The sequence below is a fragment of the Myotis nattereri genome (assembly GCF_964212035.1).
Source record: "Myotis nattereri genome assembly, chromosome: 11".
In the NCBI taxonomy this organism is placed as follows: Eukaryota; Metazoa; Chordata; class Mammalia; order Chiroptera; family Vespertilionidae; genus Myotis; species Myotis nattereri.
The window spans coordinates 12,490,902-12,513,255 of record NC_138086.1 but is presented as its reverse complement, the minus strand read 5'-3'; the positions used below and the strand labels follow the sequence as shown (position 1 = coordinate 12,513,255).

The window sequence follows — 22,354 nt, the reverse complement described above, 5'->3', positions numbered from 1 at the left end:
GTGAAGCAGTGTACTCACCTCCTCCCAGGACCACATCAAAATTACAAACTACAGAACAACCATCATTGAGAACCCTCTGAAGTCTAGCTGAACAGAAGTCCTATAACTAAGGACATACAGAAGAAGCCACATAGAGACTCGTGGGCGGGGGGTGGGGGGGTTGGGGGCGTGGAGGGTGGGATGGGGGTGGGGGGGGCAGGGCATAGAGCAGGCTGGTCCCTCACCCACATATAGTGGTTAAAAATTGGGAGGGATATCTTGTCTGTGGATGTCCCAACTGAGGAACAAGTGGTCCCAACCACACACTAGGCTCCTCAGCCCAGGGTTCTAGTGTTGGGAAGAGAAGTCCCCATAACTTCTGGTTGTGAAAATCAGCAGAGGTTGTGGCTGAGTGAGACAGTGAGCTGCTGGAGTCTCAGTTGTTCCTCTTAAAGGGCCCACACATGGATTTACTCATTCTAAGATTCAGCATGGGGGTAGCAGTTCAAAAGGAGCCAGAAACATACAGGGAGGAACTGAATTGTCTGGATTCAGGGTGAGGACTAGAGAAGCAGCTTTCTCCCAGAGGCCATTGTTCCTGCATGTGAAGGCAGCGCCATATCTGAGTCTCCATCAACCTGACTAACACTGTTTGCCCTGCCCTGTGATTCCCTGAGACCCCACCCCACCCAAACTGTAGGCTTAGCCAAGCAGCTTCTAGTGACGTTTCCATTCAAATAGCCTAGCTTGGCTCATGCTTTAGACTTCCCTAAAATCTCTCAAAGGTTCACAAACCCCAAACAAGCATCACCTGGCCTCAGCAAGCCCTGTGCCACTTGCTAAGAATCCCTAAGCCTAGGACTAGCAGCAGCAGGCCTCAGTTCACAGCTTGGCCTCTCCCAGGCACTTTCAAGCTCAGCTCAGGTAGCAACCATCTGTGGATCACTTTGTAGCTCACACCAGGTGGCCCAGGGCAGGGCATAGGCACGACTGACTGTGGCCTGAAACTCCCAAGAGGCCCCAGAGCCAACACACTCAGTGGCCAGCATCAGATCACACCAGATCACACCCAGCCACCTCCACAAATGATACACCCAAGGGACAGACTCGGCAGGCACTAGAGATCCCCTAAAGTGAATCCTGCTCCACAGGTTCAGCCCCTACACAAAAGCTCATCCACTGCAATCATAAGCAGACCTCACAACAAATCAGTCTGAGGTTCTATCCCTCCCACTGACATACCAACAGTAATCAAGGCTCAACCACAATAGGAAAGCACACAGAGCACACACAAAAGATACACCTGGTGCACCTGATTCAGGTGACCAGAGAGACTACACTACTGTGCCACACAGGACACCTACTGTATAAGGCCACTCTACCAAGACCAGGAGACATAGAAGCTCTAATACAGAGAAACATGCCCTGACAGGTGTGGCTCAGTTGGGTTAGGGCTATCCCATGTACCAAAAGGTCACCAGTTCAATTCCTAGTGAGGGTACATGCTCAGCTTGTGTGCTCAATCCCTGATCAGGTGCATGAAGGAGGAAGTCAATCTATGTTTCTCTCTCACATCGATGTTTCTCTCTCTCTAAAAATTAATTAAAACATATTTTTTTTAAAAAGAAACAAACACAGGGTGGCAACCAGAATGAGGAGAAAGAGAAACATGTCCCAAATGAAAGAACAGAACAAAACTTCAGAAAAAGAACTAAACAAAATGGAGACAAGCAATTTATCAGATGCAGAGTTTAAAACACTGGCTATAAGGATGCTCAGTGAACTTAGGGAAAGAGTAGATGAACTTAGTGAGAACTTCAACAAAGAGATAGGAAACATAAACAAGAACCAGTCAGAATGAAGAATAAAATAACTGAAATGAAGAATACATTAGATGAAATCAACAGTAGATTAGATGAAGCAGAGGATCGAATCAGTGATTTGGTAGAAAAGGTAGAAGAAAACACCCAGAACAACAAAAAGAAAAAAGAATCCAAAAAAGTGAGAATAGTTTAAAGGCCTCTGGGACAACATCAAGCATACCAATATTTGCATCATAAGGGAACCAGAAGGAGAAGATAAAGAGCAAGGAATTGAAAACCTTTTGAAGAAATAATGATGGAAAACTTCCCTAACATGGTGAAGGAAATAGACATACAAGCCCAGAAAGTGCAGAGTCCCGAACAAGGTTAACCCAAAAAGCCCACACCAACACACATCATAATTAAAATGCCAAAGGTTAAGGACAAAGAGAGAATCTTAAAAGCAGCAAGAGAAAAGCAGTTAGTTATCTACAAGGGAGCTCCCATAGGGCTGTCAGCTTATTTCTCAATAGAAATTTTGTAGGCCAGAGGGATTGGCATGAAATATCCAAAGTCATGAAAAACATGGATCTACAACCAAGATCACTCTGTCCAGCAAGAATATCATTTAAAATTGAAGGAGAGATAAAGAACTAACTTCTCAGACAAGAAAAAGCTAAAGGAGTTCATCACTACCAAATGAGTATTACAAGAAATGTTGAATGCACTTCTTTAAGAAAAAGAAGATTTAAAAATATTGCCCTAACCAGTTTGGCTCAGTGGATAGAGCATCGGCCTGCGGAGTGAGGGGTCCCGGGTTCGATTCCGGTCAAGGGCATGTACCTTGGTTGCAGGCACATACCCAGTGGGGAGTGTGCAGGAGACAGCTGATGGATGTTTCTCTCTCATTGATGTTTCTAACTCTCTATCTCTCTCCCTTCCTCTCTGTAAAAAAAATCAATAAAACATATTAAAAATATGAATAAGAAAATGGCAATAACTACATATCTATCAACAGTTACTTTAAATGTAAATTGATTAAATGCTCCAATCAAAAGACATACGGTGGTCCTGGACAATGTTTCCCAAGGGCTAGCGTGTCGGCCCCTGCACCTAAGGGTCTTGGGTCCAATTCCCAGTCAAGGGCATATATCTGGGCTACAGTTTGCTCCCCTCCCCCAGGAAGGGCACTGTGGGAGGCAACCAATCGATGTATCTCTCTCACATTGATGTTTTTCTCTCTCCCTCCACACTCTCTCTGAAAAGAAATAAAAAAATAACCTGAATGAATAATAAAAAAAACAAGACCCTTACATATGCTGTCTATAAGAGACTCATTTCAGATTGAAGGACACACAGAATGAAAGGGATGGAAAAATATTTCATGAAAATGGAAAAAAAAAAACCCCAAAAAACCTTGAATGGATAAAGAAATGGTGCATATGTACAATGGAATATGACTCCATCATAAAAGAATGAAATCTTGCCATCTGAAACAACATGGATGGACTTAGAAGGTATCATGCTGAGTGAAATAAGTCAGACAGAGAAAAACAAATGCCATATGATTTCACTTATGTGTAGAATCTAAAAGACAAAACAAACAAACAAACAAACAACAAAACAGAAACAAACTCTGAGGTACAGAGAACATTTTGAAAAATGGGAGGGGAGTTGGAGGGGTGGATGAAAAAGGGGAAGGGATTGAGAAGTACAGATTGGTATTTACCCAACAGTCATGAGGCTATAAAGTACAACATAGGGAATATAGTCAATAATATTGTAATAACTATATATGGTGTCAGATGGGTACTAGATTTATTGGGATGATCATGTTAGAAGATAACTACATGTCTAATCACTATGTTATACATCTGAAACTAATATAATATTATATGTCAACTATAATTGAAAACTAAAAAACTATTTTAAGAATGCTATCAATTTGCTGGGCCACAAAGCCAGGGGCCTTGCTGCCCTTCCCCCCCCATCCCAGATTGGGGGGGATCCCCTGACTCCCCAATTTGGGATTCAGTCTGTTATGAAATTCTCTTTGTCCATACACCTGGTAAAGTCAGTGATTCTGGGGAGAAGCTATCTGTCGCTGATTTGTTTTGGGATGTGGAAATTAGACCGTTTCAGTTCACAGGGTGCCAAGGTGAAGGTGTGGGCCTATGACACAAAGGGACAGGGAGCTGTTTGGGCCCGCTTTGCCTCCAAGCCTTAAGAGTTACTCATTAGGCATGATCCTCATGGCTTCACACAATCTAGTCTAGGTCAGCAATGGTAAGGCTTCACAATGGAGTTTCCCTCCAGATCCAAGCTTAGGAATAAAGTGTTTCTTGGGCCACTGTTGTCCTGTGCTTGTGATTTTCACTTGGGAAAAGGGGAATTTTTTCCAAGTGCTGTTGGGATATGATTCAGGAGTTTGGCTACCTGCCATTATTCAGTTTATTTCCCTCTAGAGACCTGAGTCATACTGAGGTCACAGAGAGGACTCGATGAAATGACATACATCCTGGTTCGTCCCCAGATCATCCTGGTTTACACCATTTTCCCAGTATCCTGCCCAGTTTAGAAACTGACATGCCCCTAAATACTCCTGTTTGGATATGTTATATGATCAACCATTTAGGACGAAAGCCCAGGCCCTCTTTTAAACCAATGCCTTTTCTACTTCTCTGGGCTGTTGCTTATTTGTTTTTATGCTATTTTCAGGGCCTCTGCAGCAAAAACTTATCACCACCGCTCAAAGCACATGAAGTTAATCATGTAGGAATAGCATTAACACCTCTGTTTGCAAATTATTAAAAAGATGATCAGAAAAAAGATAGACCTCAATACAATTTGATCAAATAAAAATCAAAACACTTTTGCATCCTATTGGTATTTAAAATCTTCACCATGTCTTCTAAAATTTTAGATATTTTTATGTTGCTGATTTCCTGTAAGTTTTATTTTGACTTGGCAATATTTGCAGATTTTATACAGTCTGATGCCTTCCTTTCCAAGTTTCTCTCCCACAAAATTGTGTCCCTATAGTTCATTCTGGAAGTCACATCAAAGATCTTCCTTAATACGTGTCACTTCCAATTTAGTTAATGTTTCCTTTAAAATCTCCTATTGGTTGGGTAATAGGAAACTTTGATACTGAAAACAGTTAATCTAAGTGCATTTTATTAGGGGCATGTTAAGGTCGGGCACTCAATGGGGAAGTGTTTCACACTAACAGATATTTCAAAGCTCCTGACAAGATCCATTCTGAATGAAGGCAGAAAAGGAAAGAACATGTGGGAATCGTGCTACAGGGACCAACAATACAGGAAATAGTGGAATGATATTGTTCCCTAAAAAGACCCTTGTATCTCAAAGTTCTTACTTAGGTCTCATTGTAGTGTGTCATCAGCCAGGGCTTGGAACTTAAACCTCAAGTTTAATGAGATAGAGCAATTTATGTTGCCTCTTACTTTAATATAATGCCTATATTTCAAAAATTGTCAGTTTACAGTTAATATTTTTTTAATGGAACCAAGCATTTCACTCTAGCTCGCTCTCTCACCCCAAATTCCTGTGTATAATACCTTCAATTGTAATAAACCACCTATTGGGTAAATACAGGGTCTTATTTAGGAATTTTGATTCTGTTTTAATTCGTGTGTGTCCTATGTGGTGCCTTAATGACCATGAAGAATGGAGAATGCTGTATCTAGGTCATGTGGCATTGTGCCTAGAAGCACTCATAGCCAGCACACTCCCTAAAGGCAGTTGACTCCTGGTGGCTTCCAGAGAGGACTGTAGTCGTCTGCAGTTGTCCTAGAATGATCACCATCTTTATATGTTAAAACCATGCTTCCCAGAAAAATACATCATGTCAAAGCAAAGCCTTCTCGTTCTACTGGGGAAGCTTCAAAACCCAGAAAGGGAGTAGCTGCAAGGTGTAGAGAGATGACTTTTTGTATCAGGAATAATCCTGGTGTGTTGTAGGTACTGTAGGTCTCCCGGTTCATGTCTCACTGATGCACACTGGTAGGGACGAAGGCCACAGAAATGTTATCTCTGGGGCCTGATAGATGAAGACTAAACACTGAGGATAGGAGGAGGTCTAATTCAAGTACTGGGTGCTCTAGTATGTTTGAGTTCTTTGATTTCACACACACACACACACACACACACACACACACACACACACACACACAAAGTGTGTAAAATTATCTCAGCTATGACAGCCACTCTTGTGTGGGTATGAACTACCTTTTTCAAAATATTTGTTAGCATCCTTACCTGATCGGCAACTTTCCATATTTCTTGATCATTCCACTGTTCATAGGGATCCAAGTTTTTTCTAAATGTTCCAGAGAAGATAAATACTTTCTATAGCAATAAGAAAACAAAGAGGAAAGCATGAATAACCTAAACATATTTTTATTTTTTTGCACATTTTATTGTAATATATTTCAAGCAAAAAACATATTTTAAAATAATGTAACACCCACCCATGTACTTACCATCTAGTTTTCTTCAGTTTTTAAAATTTTATATTTGCTTTGTATGTTTTTAAGAAATAAAATATAGCTACATTTGAAGCTCCTTATGAACATGTTTCTTATCCCAATGTCCACAAGATAAAGAAATTAAGGTCACTGTAAACTGTGGAAAATTAAATGTTTTATTCCTAGCAATATTTCTTATAAGCAAGTATAATATTAAATTAATAGTTAAAGATTATAAGATTATGAGTCACAATGGTTTGAACAAATTTCTATTTTATATTAATGTATTTTCCTTGAATTTCTATTATAAACATAGCTTATCATTCCACTATTTCCTGTATTGTTGGTCCCTGTAGCACGATTCCCACATGTTCTTTCCTTTTCTGCCTTCATTCAATCCTATGGGATTTTGAAATTAAATTACAGATACTTATTTAAACATCCATGTTAATCTGGTCTATAAAAACAAGGCACACCTCTACTTCCAAAACCAGTCAGGCACAGGGGAATTCACTTAGAAATCAGTGGAAGCGCAGAAATCAAATATTTGTTTAACCGAATGCACTTTACAGAGGGAAGGGAGGCAGGCTGAGGTTGATCCTGCTGAAGTAACACAATGGCAATCTCATTCCCTGCATGGAGCACTGCTCAGTGTCACCCTAGACACTCTACTTGCCACGTCATGTCACTGTCTACTAAGGTCGACCTATATGATTAAAAAATGTTTTAAAATAAATTCGCTATCTCATTGGGGAATGCTGATACAATAATAATATTTAGTCCTCTCTTTTTGCCTATGGGTGAACCGAAAAATATTTTTTATACTAACGTTCAGAATAATTTTTTGCTTTGCCTTTTTGGTTTTGCCTTTGGTTAGTAACATCCAGAAAGGATAATTAAGAACTGAATTTTTTAAAGGCTTAATTTTCACAAATTGCTTTAGACTGGGAGAGAATGCTTAGTGACAACCTGATCTGTAAGGAAATGCACAAGCTAAGATGCCTACAGATTGATGCTATCTGTGCCTCTCAGGCAGAATTCGAATATCCTCACCATGGCAGCCAAAGTCAAGGGGAGATATATTAGAGACCTTATTCCCCAGGGCATAATTTATGGCTTAAAAAACAAAGGTGTTGCTAAATATCTCAGGAACCCTCTAGAGCACCCCCCCCCCAAAAAAAAGCCTTGTCTGCTATTACTTAACTTCCTAGGGATGTGTACCTTGCATTACAGAAGTGGATATAAGAGTTGGCTAGATGACTCATCAGATGATAAGATGTGTAAGAAGTATATCTGTGCAATCTCTTCCAAGCTGCCAAGTAAATGAATGCAATATCCAAATAAGCCAAAGAGAGCAGACAAAGATAATTCTGATAAACTAAGGATAAATAAAGAGGAAGTGACTCTGAGAAATTGAGTCAATTCATTATTTAAGAAATTGGGTTTAGTTAGTATCTAAAGTTCAAAGACTTGCCAATGGAATTTTGCCATTTACTATTTTTTACATTTTTCTATGGGAAATAACAACCAGGGGGTGTTACCAAGCATCAGACAATTATGTGCTCCAGAAAAGTTATCTCCACTGGGAACTAAGTGGCTGGAAAACAGAAGCCTGGCTTATGGCAGGCTTACCGGGTGCCAGGTAAGGCTCTTTACATGTGGCATCTCTTTTTCTTCACATCAGCCTAATGATAGATCCTATTATTGCACATGAAGAAACCACAGAAGGGAAATGGAAGTGACTTTTCCAAGGTCACTTAGCTAGCAGGACCCAAGGGTATTTGTCTTCAAACCTGAGCTCTTCACCACCATAGCAAAATACCTCAAGTCTTATGGGGACCAATTTTTTTTCGAGGAAAAGATTAAAGATTGGGCAGGATCCCAACAGCACTCAGGAGTATAGTCTTGATCACAGCACTGCCATCCATGCCCCTGGCCACAGCTCAGGTCCTGCACTGTCAGTGGAGAGGTTAGCTTCCTCTTCCTATGCAGGATCTGAGTCGAAGGGTTTATATGGGCTACAGGGTCCTTGTAAATTTCAAGAGGACTTACATATCCAATGGAACAAGACAATAGAACTTTTTACTGCAGACAAATGGAATAGTGCCATTGCTCTGGACAACCATGGGTGGAGGCCAAAGGTATCATAACATCAAACCAAACACAGAGGTTATTAATGGTAATGTAGTTTGCAAAGATGGTATATAATATAGCTCTGACTTGGTGGATAGCCTATCTAATAAAAGAGAAACATGGTAATTAGTGTATGTCTGCTACCCTTCTCATTGGCTAATCAGGGTGATATGAAAATTAACTGCCAGCCAAGATGGCGGCTGGCAGCCAGGCAGCTTAAAGTGAACATGAGGCTTGCTTGCTTCAGTGACGGAGGACTCCAACGTTCCCCGCCTGACGCTGCCGGCCTCTGAGCTTGCAGTTTGAAACACTGTAACAAATATAGGAGCTAAACAAAATCCCAGAAACCTGCTTTCAGCGAGCCGGGATCTCAGAGCTGGAGTTGATACAGAGTTTCGATTATAGAACACAAACAAACCAGACACCTGCTTTCAGCAGCAGAGGCCTCAGAGCTGGAGCCAGAGCTAAAGCTGGCCCAGAATAAAAAAAAGAAAAAAGGAGCAGTTGGGAGCTTCAGCCCTCAGCCCCTCACCCAGACTGGCCAGGCACCCCAGTGGGGACCCCCAACCTGATCCAGGACACCCTTCAGGGCAAACCAGCCAGCCCCACCCATGCACCAGGCCTCTATCCTATATAGTAAAAAGGTAATATGCCTCCCAGCACTGGGATCAGTGGAGCCACGAGGCCTCCCAGCACCGGGATCAGCGGAGCTGAGAGGCCTCCAGGCACCGGGATCAGTGTGATAGGGGGCAGTGCCCAAACCCCCTGATCGCCCTGCAGCTCTGTGTGTGACAGGGGGAGGGGCCACAACCTCCCTATCTGCCCTGCTCTGTTCGTGACAGGGGAAGGCACCCCAACCCCCTGATGGGCCCTGCTCTGTGTGTGACAGGGTAGAGCCATAACCTCCCCATCAGCCCTGCCCTGAGTGTGAGAGTGGCGGCACCCCAACCCCCTGATCGGCCCTGCTCTGTGGGTGATAGAGGGCGGCACCCCCCCCATTGGCCCTGCCCTGAGTGTGACAGTGGTGGTGCCCCAACCCCCTGATCGGCCCTGCTCTGCCCTGCTCTGTGTGTGACAGGGGGCGGTGCCCCAACTCCCCTATCGGCCCTACTCTGTGAGTGACAGGGAGGAGCTCCCCAACCCCCTGATGGGCCCTGCTCTGTGCGTGACAGGGTACAGAGCCCCAACCCCCCTGATGGGCCCTGCTCTGTGACTGACAGGGTGGAGCTCCCCAACCCTCCTGATGGGCCCTGCTCTGTGCGTGACGGGGGGAGCTCCCCAACCCCCCTGATGGGCCCTGCTCTGTGCATGATGGGGGGAGCTCCCCAATCCCCTGATCGACCCTGCTCTGTGCGTGACAGGGTACGGAGCCCCAAGCCCCCTGATGGGCCCGCTCTGTGTATGACAGGGGGCAGCGCCCCAACCCCCTGATTGGCCCTGCTCTGTGCGTGACAGGGGGTGGCGCCACAACCTCCCCATCGACCCTGCCTTGAGTGTGACAGGGGGCGGTGCCCCAACCCCCCAATCGGCCCTACCCTGAGCATGACTGAGGGTGGCATCGCAACCTCCCAATCCGCCTTGCTCTGTGCATGACAGGGGGCGGCGCCTCAACTCCCCAATCGACCCTGCTCTGAGCTGGACCAGGGGCTGTACCTCGGGATTGGGCCTGCCCTCTGCCATCCAGGAGCAGGCCTAAGCCAGCAGGGCGTTATCTCCCGAGGGGTCCCAGACTGCGAGAGGGCACAGGTCAGGCTGAGGGAACCCCCCTTCCCCCACGAGTGCACAAATTTTTGTGCACCGGGCCTCTAGTATCTATAATAATAAAAGCATAACATGCTAATTAGACCGGACATCCTTCCAGATGTCCTTCCGGAATGAAGCTGGGGCTGCAGCCTCGGGATCCAGGCAGCCACCAGCGGCTGAGAGGGAGGGATCTAGGCAGCTGCCTGCAACTGCGAGGGAGAAATTGAGGCAGCCACTGCGGCTGTGAAGGCCTATTCTTGCATGAATTTCATGCATTGGGCCTCTAGTCTATAAATAAGAACCCAAGTACTTTGAGCCTGTGTTCTCATTGTAAAATGGAAAATGACATCTTTCTTCCCAAATCTACTCTACCTCTAGGTTTTCCATTTCAATCCATAGCACCTTCATTTCCTCAATGCAGAAACTTGGGAATCATCAAAGACTTAACTTTCTCCTAATCTTCCTGAATGGAATCAATCATCAGACCTGTGAATTGGTTTCTCAAAAATATATCTCAAATCTATTTTTTAAAATCTCTACTGCTATTGCATAGTTCAAGCCATCAAGACCTCTCTCTCTGGAACATGGCAAGAACCTCCTAATTGGTCTCTTTCCTTTCACTCTTGCCTTCCTTCCTAGTTCACTCTCATTTAATGACCAAAGCAGTTGCTATGGTATAAATTGGATTATGTCTTCCACTTTTTGAAAAGCTTTCAGTGGTTTTCTATTACACTCAGAGAAAATGTAAAATCTTAAGATGGTCAACAGACCCTACAAAATTTAGCCCCTTCTACTTCTTCGGGACATTTAGTGATCTTCTCCCCACACTGCCCCTTTTCACTCCAGCCACATACTCAGTGAGCATTAAAATTATACATGCATTTGTGATTTTTGTAATGTTCATCTCTTCCACACTATAAATTTACTGTATACGCTGTCATTAACTCAAAGGCTTTGTATATAGTATATGCTCAATGAATGTTTCCTGAATAAATAAATGGACTGATTTCAAGATAAAAAGTAAAAATATAAAAATACGAGAGGACCTGCACAGGTAGGGTCCTTAGGCCTGGCTGGCGATCAGGGCCTTCCGGCCTCCAGCCAGGGCCTTCCTTTGCTCAGCACCGCCCCCTGGTGGTCAGTGTATGTCATAGTGAGCGATCGAACTCCCAGTCTCCCAGTTGGACTCCCAAGGGTACACTTTGTATATTAGCCTTTTATATATGTAGATAGTCAGAGTTCAGCACATATTATTTTTATTCTTTCGGTAAGAATAAATACTAAAACCCATAGTCTTTAAAGAAATAATACTAACAACCCATTAAAACTTTAATATCTCTATATAATTACTTGGGAAATAGTATGCCTAGCTTTTTCTAATGGCCTAATAATTTATATATAATATTTATCAAAATGTATAGCAATATCTAATAATTTATTTCAAATAGGTATATATTCAAAATTATGAAGGAAGAAAGCTGTTTATTAAAATTAGACATCCAGCCGAAACCGGTTTGGCTCAGTGGATAGAGCGTCGGCCTGCGGACTGAGAGGTCCCGGGTTCGATTCCGGTCAAGGGCATGTGCCTGGGTTGCGGGCATATCCCCAGTGGGGGATGAGCAGGAGGCAGCTGACCGATGATTCTCTCTCATCGATGTTTCTAACTCTCTATCTCTCTCCCTTCCTCTCTGTAAAAAATCAATAAAATATATTTAAAAAAAAAAAATAAAATTAGACATCCAAAAGTTTTAGATGTAGTGGATTTAATACCATTCAGAAATTCTGTAAGTCTTTTGCTTACAGTTTATTGTTTAGCATTAAGGTAATACTTTAATTTTAAAGAAAAATTAACTGAATGAACTAGTTCAGTTAAAATTCAATTTCATACAATTATTCAAACATTTCATTCCTGTGTTACAAATAGTGTCTGGCACTCTCTTGCTTCCAGGGTGGCAGTAGGTGTTTCGTTCTGTTTTCTAAACTGTGTGAAGTTTCCATAAACTCATCTCTAAAGCTGAGCGGTCACCTACATCCTTTTCCCTGACTTACACATGAAAGTCACAAGACCCTGAGAAGCCATGTGGCTTGGCCAAGGTGACACCGTCAGGCTTACTGAACAATGAAATATAAGTCCTGAAGCTATAAGTCACAATGATCCTCTATCTCTCTTTTAGGAAACTGTTCACCATAGGAAAATGAAGATGTACAAATATTTGATATTTATTCAATGTCCTGTACATAAGGTATAAAGAGTAATTCTTGGGACTCAAGGAAAAAATAAGGAGAGCACCAATGTTCCTTGCCTAACTAATCTCTTTCCTGAAGCTGACTCCTCAGCGCAGTGGAGACAGCCAAGCCTACGTGGAGTGCTCGGAGTTGTTAGTACTAGTATTTCACTGTAATAGATGCTTCAGCCTTGGATATCAAGTGAAAACCAAAAAAGCAATTTGGATTCTGTGATAACTGAATGTAGAATAAATTAAATGAGTCAGAGAAATGACTCCTATCCTTGAAGATATAGTGCTTTTTTTTTTTTAAAAAAAAAAAAAAAGATTTTTCATTGATTTTTAGAGAGAGAGGAAGGGGGGGGAGAGAGAGAGAGAGAGAGAGAGAGAGAGAGAGAGAGAGAGAGAGATTGATGTGAGTGAAACATTGATTGCCTCCTGCATGTCCCCTACCATGGATAAAGCCCACAACCTGGGCATGTGCCCTAACCAGGATTGAACCAGCAACTTTTCAGTGCATGGGACATAGACCAAACAACTGAGCCACACTGGCCAGGGCAAGGATATAGTGCTTTTTTGTTTTGGCTCAGAATATATACAGGGTTGGGAAAAAGTAGGTTTACAGTTGTGAATATGCAAAACATAGTTTATTCTTGTCTTTTGGCAATGTCTGCAAAATTTTATTCTAAGTTTAATCTGTAAAATAAAAATCCAACCAATTTAAACAAATCAAGAATGTGAGATTGAATTATAAAATGTTTAAAAATAAGTGTTGCCTTGCTTTTACGAACATCTATTAACAAGAACAGTCAAAAATGTTTAAGGTTGCCATAGCTGGTTTGGCTTAGTGAATAGAGCATCGCCCTGCGGACCGAAGGGTCCTGTCAAGGGCATGTACCTTGGTTGCGGGCTCCTCCCTGGCCCATGCCCTGGTCAGGGCGTGTGCAGGAGGCAACCAGTCGATGTGTTTCTCTCACATGGATATTTCTCTCTGTCTTTCCCTGTCTCTTCCACTCTCGCTAAAAATCAATGGAAAAATATCTTCAGTTGAGGATTAAAAAAATTGTTTAAGGCTTATAACAAATAGATAATTTTATAAGGTTAATGTATATACCATTTATTTGTATGTAAATGGTTACATTTAAGGTGTTCAAATTATTGCTTCCTATAAAGTCATTTAATGCATTAAAAGCTTTTAGAGCCAATTTTTTAGGATATACTTTTTCAGAGATAGCATAAAAATGTTTCCTAGATCGGACCAAATTATCAAAGACATAAAATTTTTGGCTCAGAAATACTAAGATTGTACTGCACTAGTGACCATACCATTTATTTTCTCTTTTTTCTTGAATCTGGGACTCCACTCTTATTGTCCTCATTATCTTCTTATAGTACAGCTGGTGAGTTTCTCAGCCCATTGCCCTGCCCCTGATTCTGCCTCCGTAAAGTCCATGGTCCACATGCTGTGGCAGCAGCCTGCCCTACTAACACCCTTTCACCACCTCTTCTGGCTCAAGGGTCAACCTATTCCTCACTTGCCAAGTCTTTCCCTCTTTCCAAATACTCTCTAACATATAGCCTCCTCTGCCCTTTGCTCCCCCAACTTTTTCTAATTCCCATCTCTGTCCTTGTTCATAATATCCCTGCCTGGGATCCTGGAATATACTCTCCATAACTCCCTGCCCAGACCCTTTCTAAAGCCTACACACTTTACGGCCCACTTTAATTATCACCTTAAGAATACAGTAATGTGGTGGGGCTGGATTCTCTCTCCTACTTGCCCACTGCACTCCCTGACTAGTCTGTGCCTGGACCCATGACTATATATGTTTAATTTGTCATTTTTGTTTTTTCCTTTGATCCCTAACTTATGGCAATGAGTGTACTTTTGAGTCTCTCAATGGAAGCTCACAGGTTGAATGGGGAGCTCAATACCACTAATAGAACTATAGAATCTATAATGATTATTATAATTTAAGCATAAAGAAAGAGTTCAATAACTAATTATTAAATTGTGAATTATTGTTAAACTGAATGAGAACTGCTGTCCTCCCAACTTCATTGTTCAGATCGATAGATACATATTATGGGCTTAAGTAATGTCTCTCACAGCAAAAGATGTTCCAGCTCTGTAGTGGCAGTCATGTGTGGGCGTGGACTAGTTTCAGATCAAAGTCTCATTGCAAGAAGAGGCCTGTCATTCCCTCGGAATAGCTTTGCAGCCTTTCAATCTTGTAATTGAAGCTTTGAAAATACATTTTAAAGTTATTTCTCTGTTTTTCATGAATTAAGGGCTTAACTAAGGCTTAAGGTTAATGAACAAGTCTCAGTGTTCAAATTGCCTAAGCCCATTGGGCTCTGACTCTAGGTCTTACTATCCATGCTCTCAGAGCTCACAGGCAAAATAGAACAAATTAAAGAAGGCTCCACCTTGCAAAGTACACAATCCCCTAATTCCTGGCCAGCTGCATTCTCCAAGATTACTTTCTTGCATATTTTCTAGCTACAGGAGGGAAGAACAGAAAAAGCCAAAACACAATTGCATGAACTTGCCCAAACTAATGGCATCTTGTGATTCCACAGGATTCGGGATCACTGAAGCAAAGGGAACGTTTCTTGTTCAAAATTCCAGTTTCATGTGTATGAAAACAAGTGACTAATTGACCGAGAGATCTCTGATACCTCAATGTCAGAGATCTACGCCCTTGCCAGATCAGAAAGATGAAAGGAAGGAAAAGATAGAAAAGAAAAAAAAAAGTTTTTGTAGGATTTTAAATTCCTTTTTCTTCCTTCTTTTTCTTTTTTAAGGTCAAACTCCAGGAAAGGGACAAAATTATGTGATTTGAACTTTCAGTAAAAGCATCTCTTGGTTTGGATGTTAAAAAGGTGTGAAGCGTTTGCCGCTTTTATCTATTTCTTGGATAGTCACTAAATGTTCTAAAGGTGTCAATGTAGAGGAAATAGTACATTCTGTCTATAGACATGCTTGTGACACTCAAAAACAGTCCCAGAAACCAGGGTCATAAACATGTACAATGAGAAGCATTTCTGTGAGCATAATCACACATTTTTAAAGGCATATCTCAAAGTATTTTTTGTTTCGTTTATAAAAAGCTTACAGGCATAGGAGAGAGAAAATGAAATAAAGGTGCTTGGAAGATTCACTTTGGTGGAAAGATAAGATAAGAATTTTCACAACTCTGGCCCACTCTATTTTTCTGCAGGTCTTGCATGTTCAGGTTCCTGCATATCTAGCTTGCTAAATAGAACAGACAATAAAACAAAAACCTCTCTATCACATGGCAGATAAACAAAAGGATTCCCAGTGAAACTGAAATTATTTTTTAGAACGTTGCTTATTCTAATGGTCAGGTTTTTGTGAATAAGAACAACAAGGAAACAAACCATTATTGTAGTTAAAAATGGAATCAGAATAATTAGCATCAACTGAACAGCAACTCTTCTCAGACAACAAAATTCTATTCTGTGTTCTTCCACATTGCCATTTGCCTCATGCTATCACCTTGGGATACTTGTATCCCCACTGTTTATCTTTAGACCACTTGATAATCCCTTTTTTTATTTCTGAAGAAACAATATTGTTTTTTAAAGTTCAACCAGGATTAAGCTTCTGGCAACAAGGCAAAGTCTAGACAAATGAATGAAAAGCATCATTTTAGCCGTTACAATATTTAGTGCCTCATTAGTTGAGAGGAGCAAATGTTACACAAAAGTAATCTAAAAAATACAAGCTTTTTTCTCAAGGTAGATTTATAGTCAATCTCCTGGGAGATGTTCCTAGCATTTTAATTCTGTGATAAAAGTAGATAATTGTGAGCACCATGGTAGTGAAGTGGATTCAGTGTCCATTAATACAAAGAGGCAAAGTGATCATTGAAACAGTCACTATATCCATAGAGATGAGAGCAAATACTAGTAGATATGCAGCACATGCCTCTCAGATTTGCTCACATTAAAGATATTCATTGGTTTCCATTTGAATCATTTTAGAATGGAACTGTGGCTATTTTTCTCATATGTAAGAAATCCTTTTGCAATAAAACAGTGATACTAAGCCAGTGAGGCTAGAGATACTGTGTGTGACCCAGATCAAAGAGTGACATTAAAAAAAAGAAGGGGAAGGGATTAGCCAAAAAGAACATACACACATAACACATGGACACTGACAGCAGTGTGGTGATAGCCAGAGGGAAGGGGGGAGGGGGGAGGGGGGAGGGGGGAGGGTAAGTAAAGGTGGGCAGGGGAGGAGGGAATGGGGATGGAAAAAGACTTTGCTTGGGGTGATGGGCGCATGATGCAGTGTGCAGATGTTTCATTGAGTTGTACACTGAAACCTTTATGGTTTTATGAACCAATGTCACCCCAATACATTCAATTAAAAAAAAAACACAAAAAAAACCAACTTGCAACCCAGAGGCTCATGTAGGCAGAGCCAGAACCAGGCAAAAAGCTTAGTTCCTAAATCTCAGCTTCTCTTAGGGTGGTTTCTACCCATATCCATCCCATTACTGTCTTCTGACCCTCCTCCCCTTTCTCTCAGAAAAAAAAATATATATATAACTTTCTTTAAAAAATAGCTACAGATTAATCTGACATGGTTATTCTTATCCAAAGAACAAAAATACAATCATTACATTTTTACTTTCAATTCCACTACCTCATGCTTCCAAGTGTCTGTGATTTCAGCAGCATCTTTCATATCTCACAAAGCATTTCTCAACCTGCAGTGGTCGCTGACTTGAAACTCAGACCACTGAAGCGGGACAAAAGCCCCAGCCTCTTACTACAGATTATGTCTTCTGGGACAGGCTATCAAAACTATCAATATTTCAATAGCTGGATAGCAGAGAATTCTGAACTTTTAGAGATAGTTCTTCTCCTAAAGAAAAGTTTAAACTGCACAAAATGGGCAGAAATATATAACAAAGACATTTTTCAGGGAAATGTGAATTTCTTGATTGCAAACATCAAATAATGGTAAAATTATATTTAGTTACATTTTTCCCTATTTTTTTCCAGCTTACCTGTGGCATAACTCCAAAGGCTTTTCTCCACTGTTGCAAAGTTATTGAATCCCAAGACACACCATCTATTTGGATTTCTCCTTCGGTGTTCAGCAGTCTCAAAAAAGCCGATAACAAAGTACTCTTCCCTGATCCAGTTCTTCCCAAGAGGCCCACCTAGAATATAAGAGTGTGGCATTACTTCTGTGATATACAGATACCCTATCATAAATGTAATCTGGTAATATACTTCAATAAAAAACCACAGGAACTGTTTATTTTTAAATAATCACCAGAGAAAGATTTTCACTTATTTACTCAAACCTTTTTTAGTACTCCCAATTATGACCAATATTTATCTGAAACTAAATACAGAAACTGTCCATAAGGAATTGGATCCCCGATGCTGGCTTCCTTTATCCCTGACTTTGGTAATGGCAAAAAGGTTGAAAATGCCCATTTTCCATCAACGAAAAGCAAAGATACAGTGTCTGAATGCACATCATTTCTATGGGTGGGCTTAAGCCAGCAGCAGAGACCTATAGTTTGATCTAGTTACAAACATAAACACAAGCTTGAAAATGAATGAGTCTGAAACAGTCCTAATACTTAGATACTGTCCTTTATAAATAAGCAAGCATCAAGTTCAGGCCTGACAATAAACAAGACTAAGTTCAGTGAGCTACACAATCCCAGAGAAGGCAGGTTGGGCCTTGCTACTACTCATGAATAAGCACTTGGACATCTGTCAAATCAAATTCTTACATCCATCCTGTTTGACAAGAAGAGCATTCTGGGAAACAAAAAATATACTAAAGGAAAGTAAAAACCATTCTTGTTACTGAAGACCATGAGAGCGTAGCATGCAGAGCAAGGGGCGAGCAGGCGCTGCAGGAACTTAGCCCAGCCCTGTGCTCTGATGTTAACTCAGACCCAGCACTCGGGTAAGGTGCTTTGAGTGAGCTCAAACATTCCTGCACTTACTTAATGAATAAACTGCCCAACGTTTAGTGGCACTGAATAGATGTTCATTTCCTTCCTCTTACCATTATTCCTTTTTGTTTTGTTTTTTATCATTCAGCCATTTTTACAGTAGAACTGAGCAAATAAATGGTCCTTCAGAACAGTGATTTTCACATCATCTGTGGTAAAGGACAGTCACGTATTGTCTTGTGTTTTTAGTTTCTAACGCACTGCGCATCAGTACTGTAAAAACTGGATAATAAAAATGAATTTCCAAATGCTTAGTCGTACTTTCCGTACTTATCACAGACTAGTAACAGTTTGCAAACCAGAATCAGTTCACAGACACAATAAATGCTTTAGCACATATAATAATCTTTAATAATAACTTATTAATCACTTATTAGGAACCTGGAAATAAACTAGGCCTTTGGGATAAACTGGTAAATAAACAATAATGACACAATTGTCTTTTTTTCATAAGAGCTCTATAATGAGACCTTAAAAAAATGTATGTTTTCCATTTTGATGAAAGGGAAGTTGGGGGAGGGGTAAAAAAGGTGAATGGATTAAGAAGTACAAATTGGTAGTTACAGAATAGTCACAGGGATGTAAAGTACAGCATAGGGAATGTAGTCAAAAATCTTATGTAATAAAAAGGTAATATGTAAATCGACCGAACAACAGAATGACTGGTCACTATGATGCACACTGACCACCAGGGGGCAGACGCTCAATGCAGGAGCTGCCGCCTGGTGGTCAGTGCGCTCCCACAGGAGTGCCGCTCAGCCACAAGCCAGGCTGACGGCTGGTGAGCGCAGCAGCCTGCCTCTACAGCAGCACTAAGGATGTCCGACTGCTGGCTTAGGCCTACTCTCTGCCCCACGGGGAGCAGGCCTAAGCTGTCAGTTGGACATCCCCCAAGGGCTCCTGGACTGCAAAAGGGCACTGGCAGGGCTGAGGGGACCCCCCCCCCCACAGTGTATGAATGTCATGCACCAGGGCTCTAGTATTGTAATAAATATGTATGGTATCAGATGGGTACTAGATTTACCAGGGAGATCACTTAGTAAGTTATATAATGTGTAATCACTGGGTTGTACACCTGAAACTAATATAATATTGCATGTCAACTGCAGTTGAAAAAAATGTATGTTCTCTATGACAACTGAGAAAACCAGATAAACCAAATGCTATACACAACAGTCCTTTGAGGTCTTTATACAACTAATCACAATCAGTAATTATTTTATTTATTATTTTATTCTTTTCTTGATTATTGCTTGTGTTAACTCCAAGAATATTAATTCTTAAAGGGCAGAGCAGTCTATCTTGTATCCCCTTGAATTCTCAGCACCTTGGCCCATATAAAGTGCTCAATAAATACTTATTTGGATTGACTGAGGGGCAGGCATATAGAAGGATGAATGTATGTATGTATGTATGTATGTATGGAAAGAAGGGTGGAAGGAAGTGAATTAGAGATGGAGGGAGGGAGAGAGGAAGGGAAAGGCAGATGAATGAATAAACTTACTTAGTCGATCTAACAAACAAATGGATTTTGTTAATTTGGTCAATTTCTAGATCAATGCTCAATTTAAAAATCTTGTGAAATTCCATTATGTAACTTCCATATTTGAATCAGCCCATGTTGTACAAACCTATTCACCATATGTCATGATTACTTGAGCACAACAGTAAAGCTTTGTATAAGCAATCTAAATATGCCTTGTATAGGTGAGGTATAGAGAGAAGGAAAATTCAATAATAGGAAGTAATTTTCTCTAAGGTCATATCAAAAATTTTTGATAAAAAATGCCTTGAGGTCCAGGCTCCAAATCATTGGTCAGGGTTTTAATGACTAGGATAAATGACATGTTCCCTTTCCTTAAAACGCAAATACTGATTTTTAGAGAACTCAGTTTTTATGTTGGGATGAGACTAGATTCATAGGCCATTTATTAATCTTTTGTTTAGCTTTAAAATTTTTAGCTTTTGCTCTGGTTTCCTTATATTATTGAACAGCTTGTATTGTAGCATGTTTGACATGTTTTTCATTCAACACCAAGGAATCTTACTTGTTTGTACCTAACAAAGTCTTCTTGTTATTTATGTAATTGGCACTCACTAATTCTTTTCCGGGATTTGTTTTGTCAGGCTTTCTCAGTGACCTGTTGAATAAGCCAGAGTACTTCCCACAAACAAGCTTTTAGATCTATCCCAATATCCAGTCAGTGTTTTCTAGTAACTTCAATGCACCTCCTCTCTGAGGATTTTGGATCAAGATAAATCAAACTATTACGTGGAGAGTTAAACAGTGTTAGGTTTGGTGCTAGTTGTAAGTACATTGTACCATGAATAGAACAGTCTCAGTGCCTTCTTTTCAGAGTAACTGAGTCAGGCAAGTGAAGCTCTTTGAAATTTAAAACTTAAGCTTTGTTAGCTTCACAATAAATCTGCCTCAGCCTTTACTGAATGTTGGACTTCTTTTAGATTGTCATTTTTTGGGACAAACTAATCTCTCTCTCTCTCTCTCTCTCTCTCTCTCTCTCTCTCTCTCTCTCTCTCTCTCTCTCTCTCTCTCTCTTCTCTCCTCCCCCATCCCCTTATTCTACTCTTTCTTTTAAGAGAAGCAGTGGCAAGTTGTGGAAAAAAACCCACAAAAATCTTTCCAGTCAGATAGACCTGGGTTTTAGATCCCTGCTACCTTAGTTACTTCTTTGAACTTCAGTTTCTTCCACTGTGCACAAAAAGAGCAATAATATCTACCTTTTGAGTTATAATAAGGTCAAATGTGATAGCAAATAAAGGTCGTTAAACAGTGACTAGGGCATGATAACCACCCAATAAACATTAGTTTCCCTCTTTGGATGGCAAGATCCATAGCCTCATGCGAGAACTTTTTAATTCCCCCATAGCATTTAGACAACATCTTGCAAAGAATAGTCATGGAACACACATAGCCTGTGCGTATGTGTGTGTATATATATATGTTCAGGGGAAATAAAATGCCTATGCATATTGTTTCTTCCTCATTTTAAAGCATCTCTGATTACTACTCTCACATCAGGGAAACTGTACAGAAATGAGGATGCTGCAGATCCTGTCACTACTAGAACTTGGCTGAATTTAATTGAGTGGGCAAGTGAGCGCTGGTAAAGCTAAGGGAAGGGAGGGTGTCAAGAGGAAGGAGAGCAAATCATTTACCACAGCTTTCCACCCTGGTTTATATAAAACTATTTGTTGCTCTTGTTTATAACTTGATGACAGTACTTTGGGCATCCATCCTGGTGACTCCAGGGACACTGAGCTGCAGATTGCATTCCCTGATGTATAAAGCCAAAGTAAGTAAATAATTATGCTTTTCTCAATGCGAGGGAGGAGCGAAGAGGAATAGTTACTTTTACATAGTTCCAAAGCATAACTTAAACATTTCTTAGAGTTCAACAATGAAGCAAAAATGTCAAAAATCTCAGAGATTTTATGAAGGCTGTAATATAAAACAAATAGCCATAAACAACCTCATCCTAAAATCAGGGGTAAATTAAACCAAAAAACTAAAGTCTTCCCATTTATGTCCATTTAAAATTGTTTTCTATCAAAAAAGAAGAAACTCATTATTTATAATATAAAGAAATATAATAGCCCAGCCAGTGTGGTTCAGTGGCTGAGCATCGACCAGCATGAACCAGGAGGTCACAATTAGATTCTCAGTCAGGGGGTGTGCAGCCAATTGATGATTCTCTCTCATCACTGATGTTCTTTCTCTCCCACCATCTCCCTTCCTCTCTCTGAAATCAATAAAAACATATTTTCTTGAAAAAAGAAATACAATAGGCTAATTTTAGTAGTATGTGAATTTATTTATCTTAACTATAAGTTTAATAAGATGAGTCAAAATTTCCAGTGTGCTATTTTAAGCCATTTAAAATGGTATGCAGGGACTTTTTGCTCATTCTATATTCTTTTTAAACTAAACTTCATCCCGTGCATTA

The 22,354-nt window shown here is 40.7% G+C and overlaps 1 protein-coding gene across 2 annotated transcripts in view; it reads right to left on the bottom strand.

Moving 5' to 3' along the window:
- The window catches only part of CFTR (CF transmembrane conductance regulator), a gene marked incomplete at both ends in the record, with an annotated part of 201,521 nt that overhangs the window by 11,533 nt on the left and 167,634 nt on the right, over positions 1–22,354 (bottom strand). For both annotated transcript variants that reach the window (XM_081102067.1, XM_081102066.1), the window contains 2 exons: positions 6,063–6,152; positions 17,418–17,573. In XM_081102067.1, coding sequence (XP_080958193.1) covers positions 6,063–6,152; positions 17,418–17,573 — 246 coding nt within the window. The remainder of the gene's footprint in view (positions 1–6,062; positions 6,153–17,417; positions 17,574–22,354) is intronic.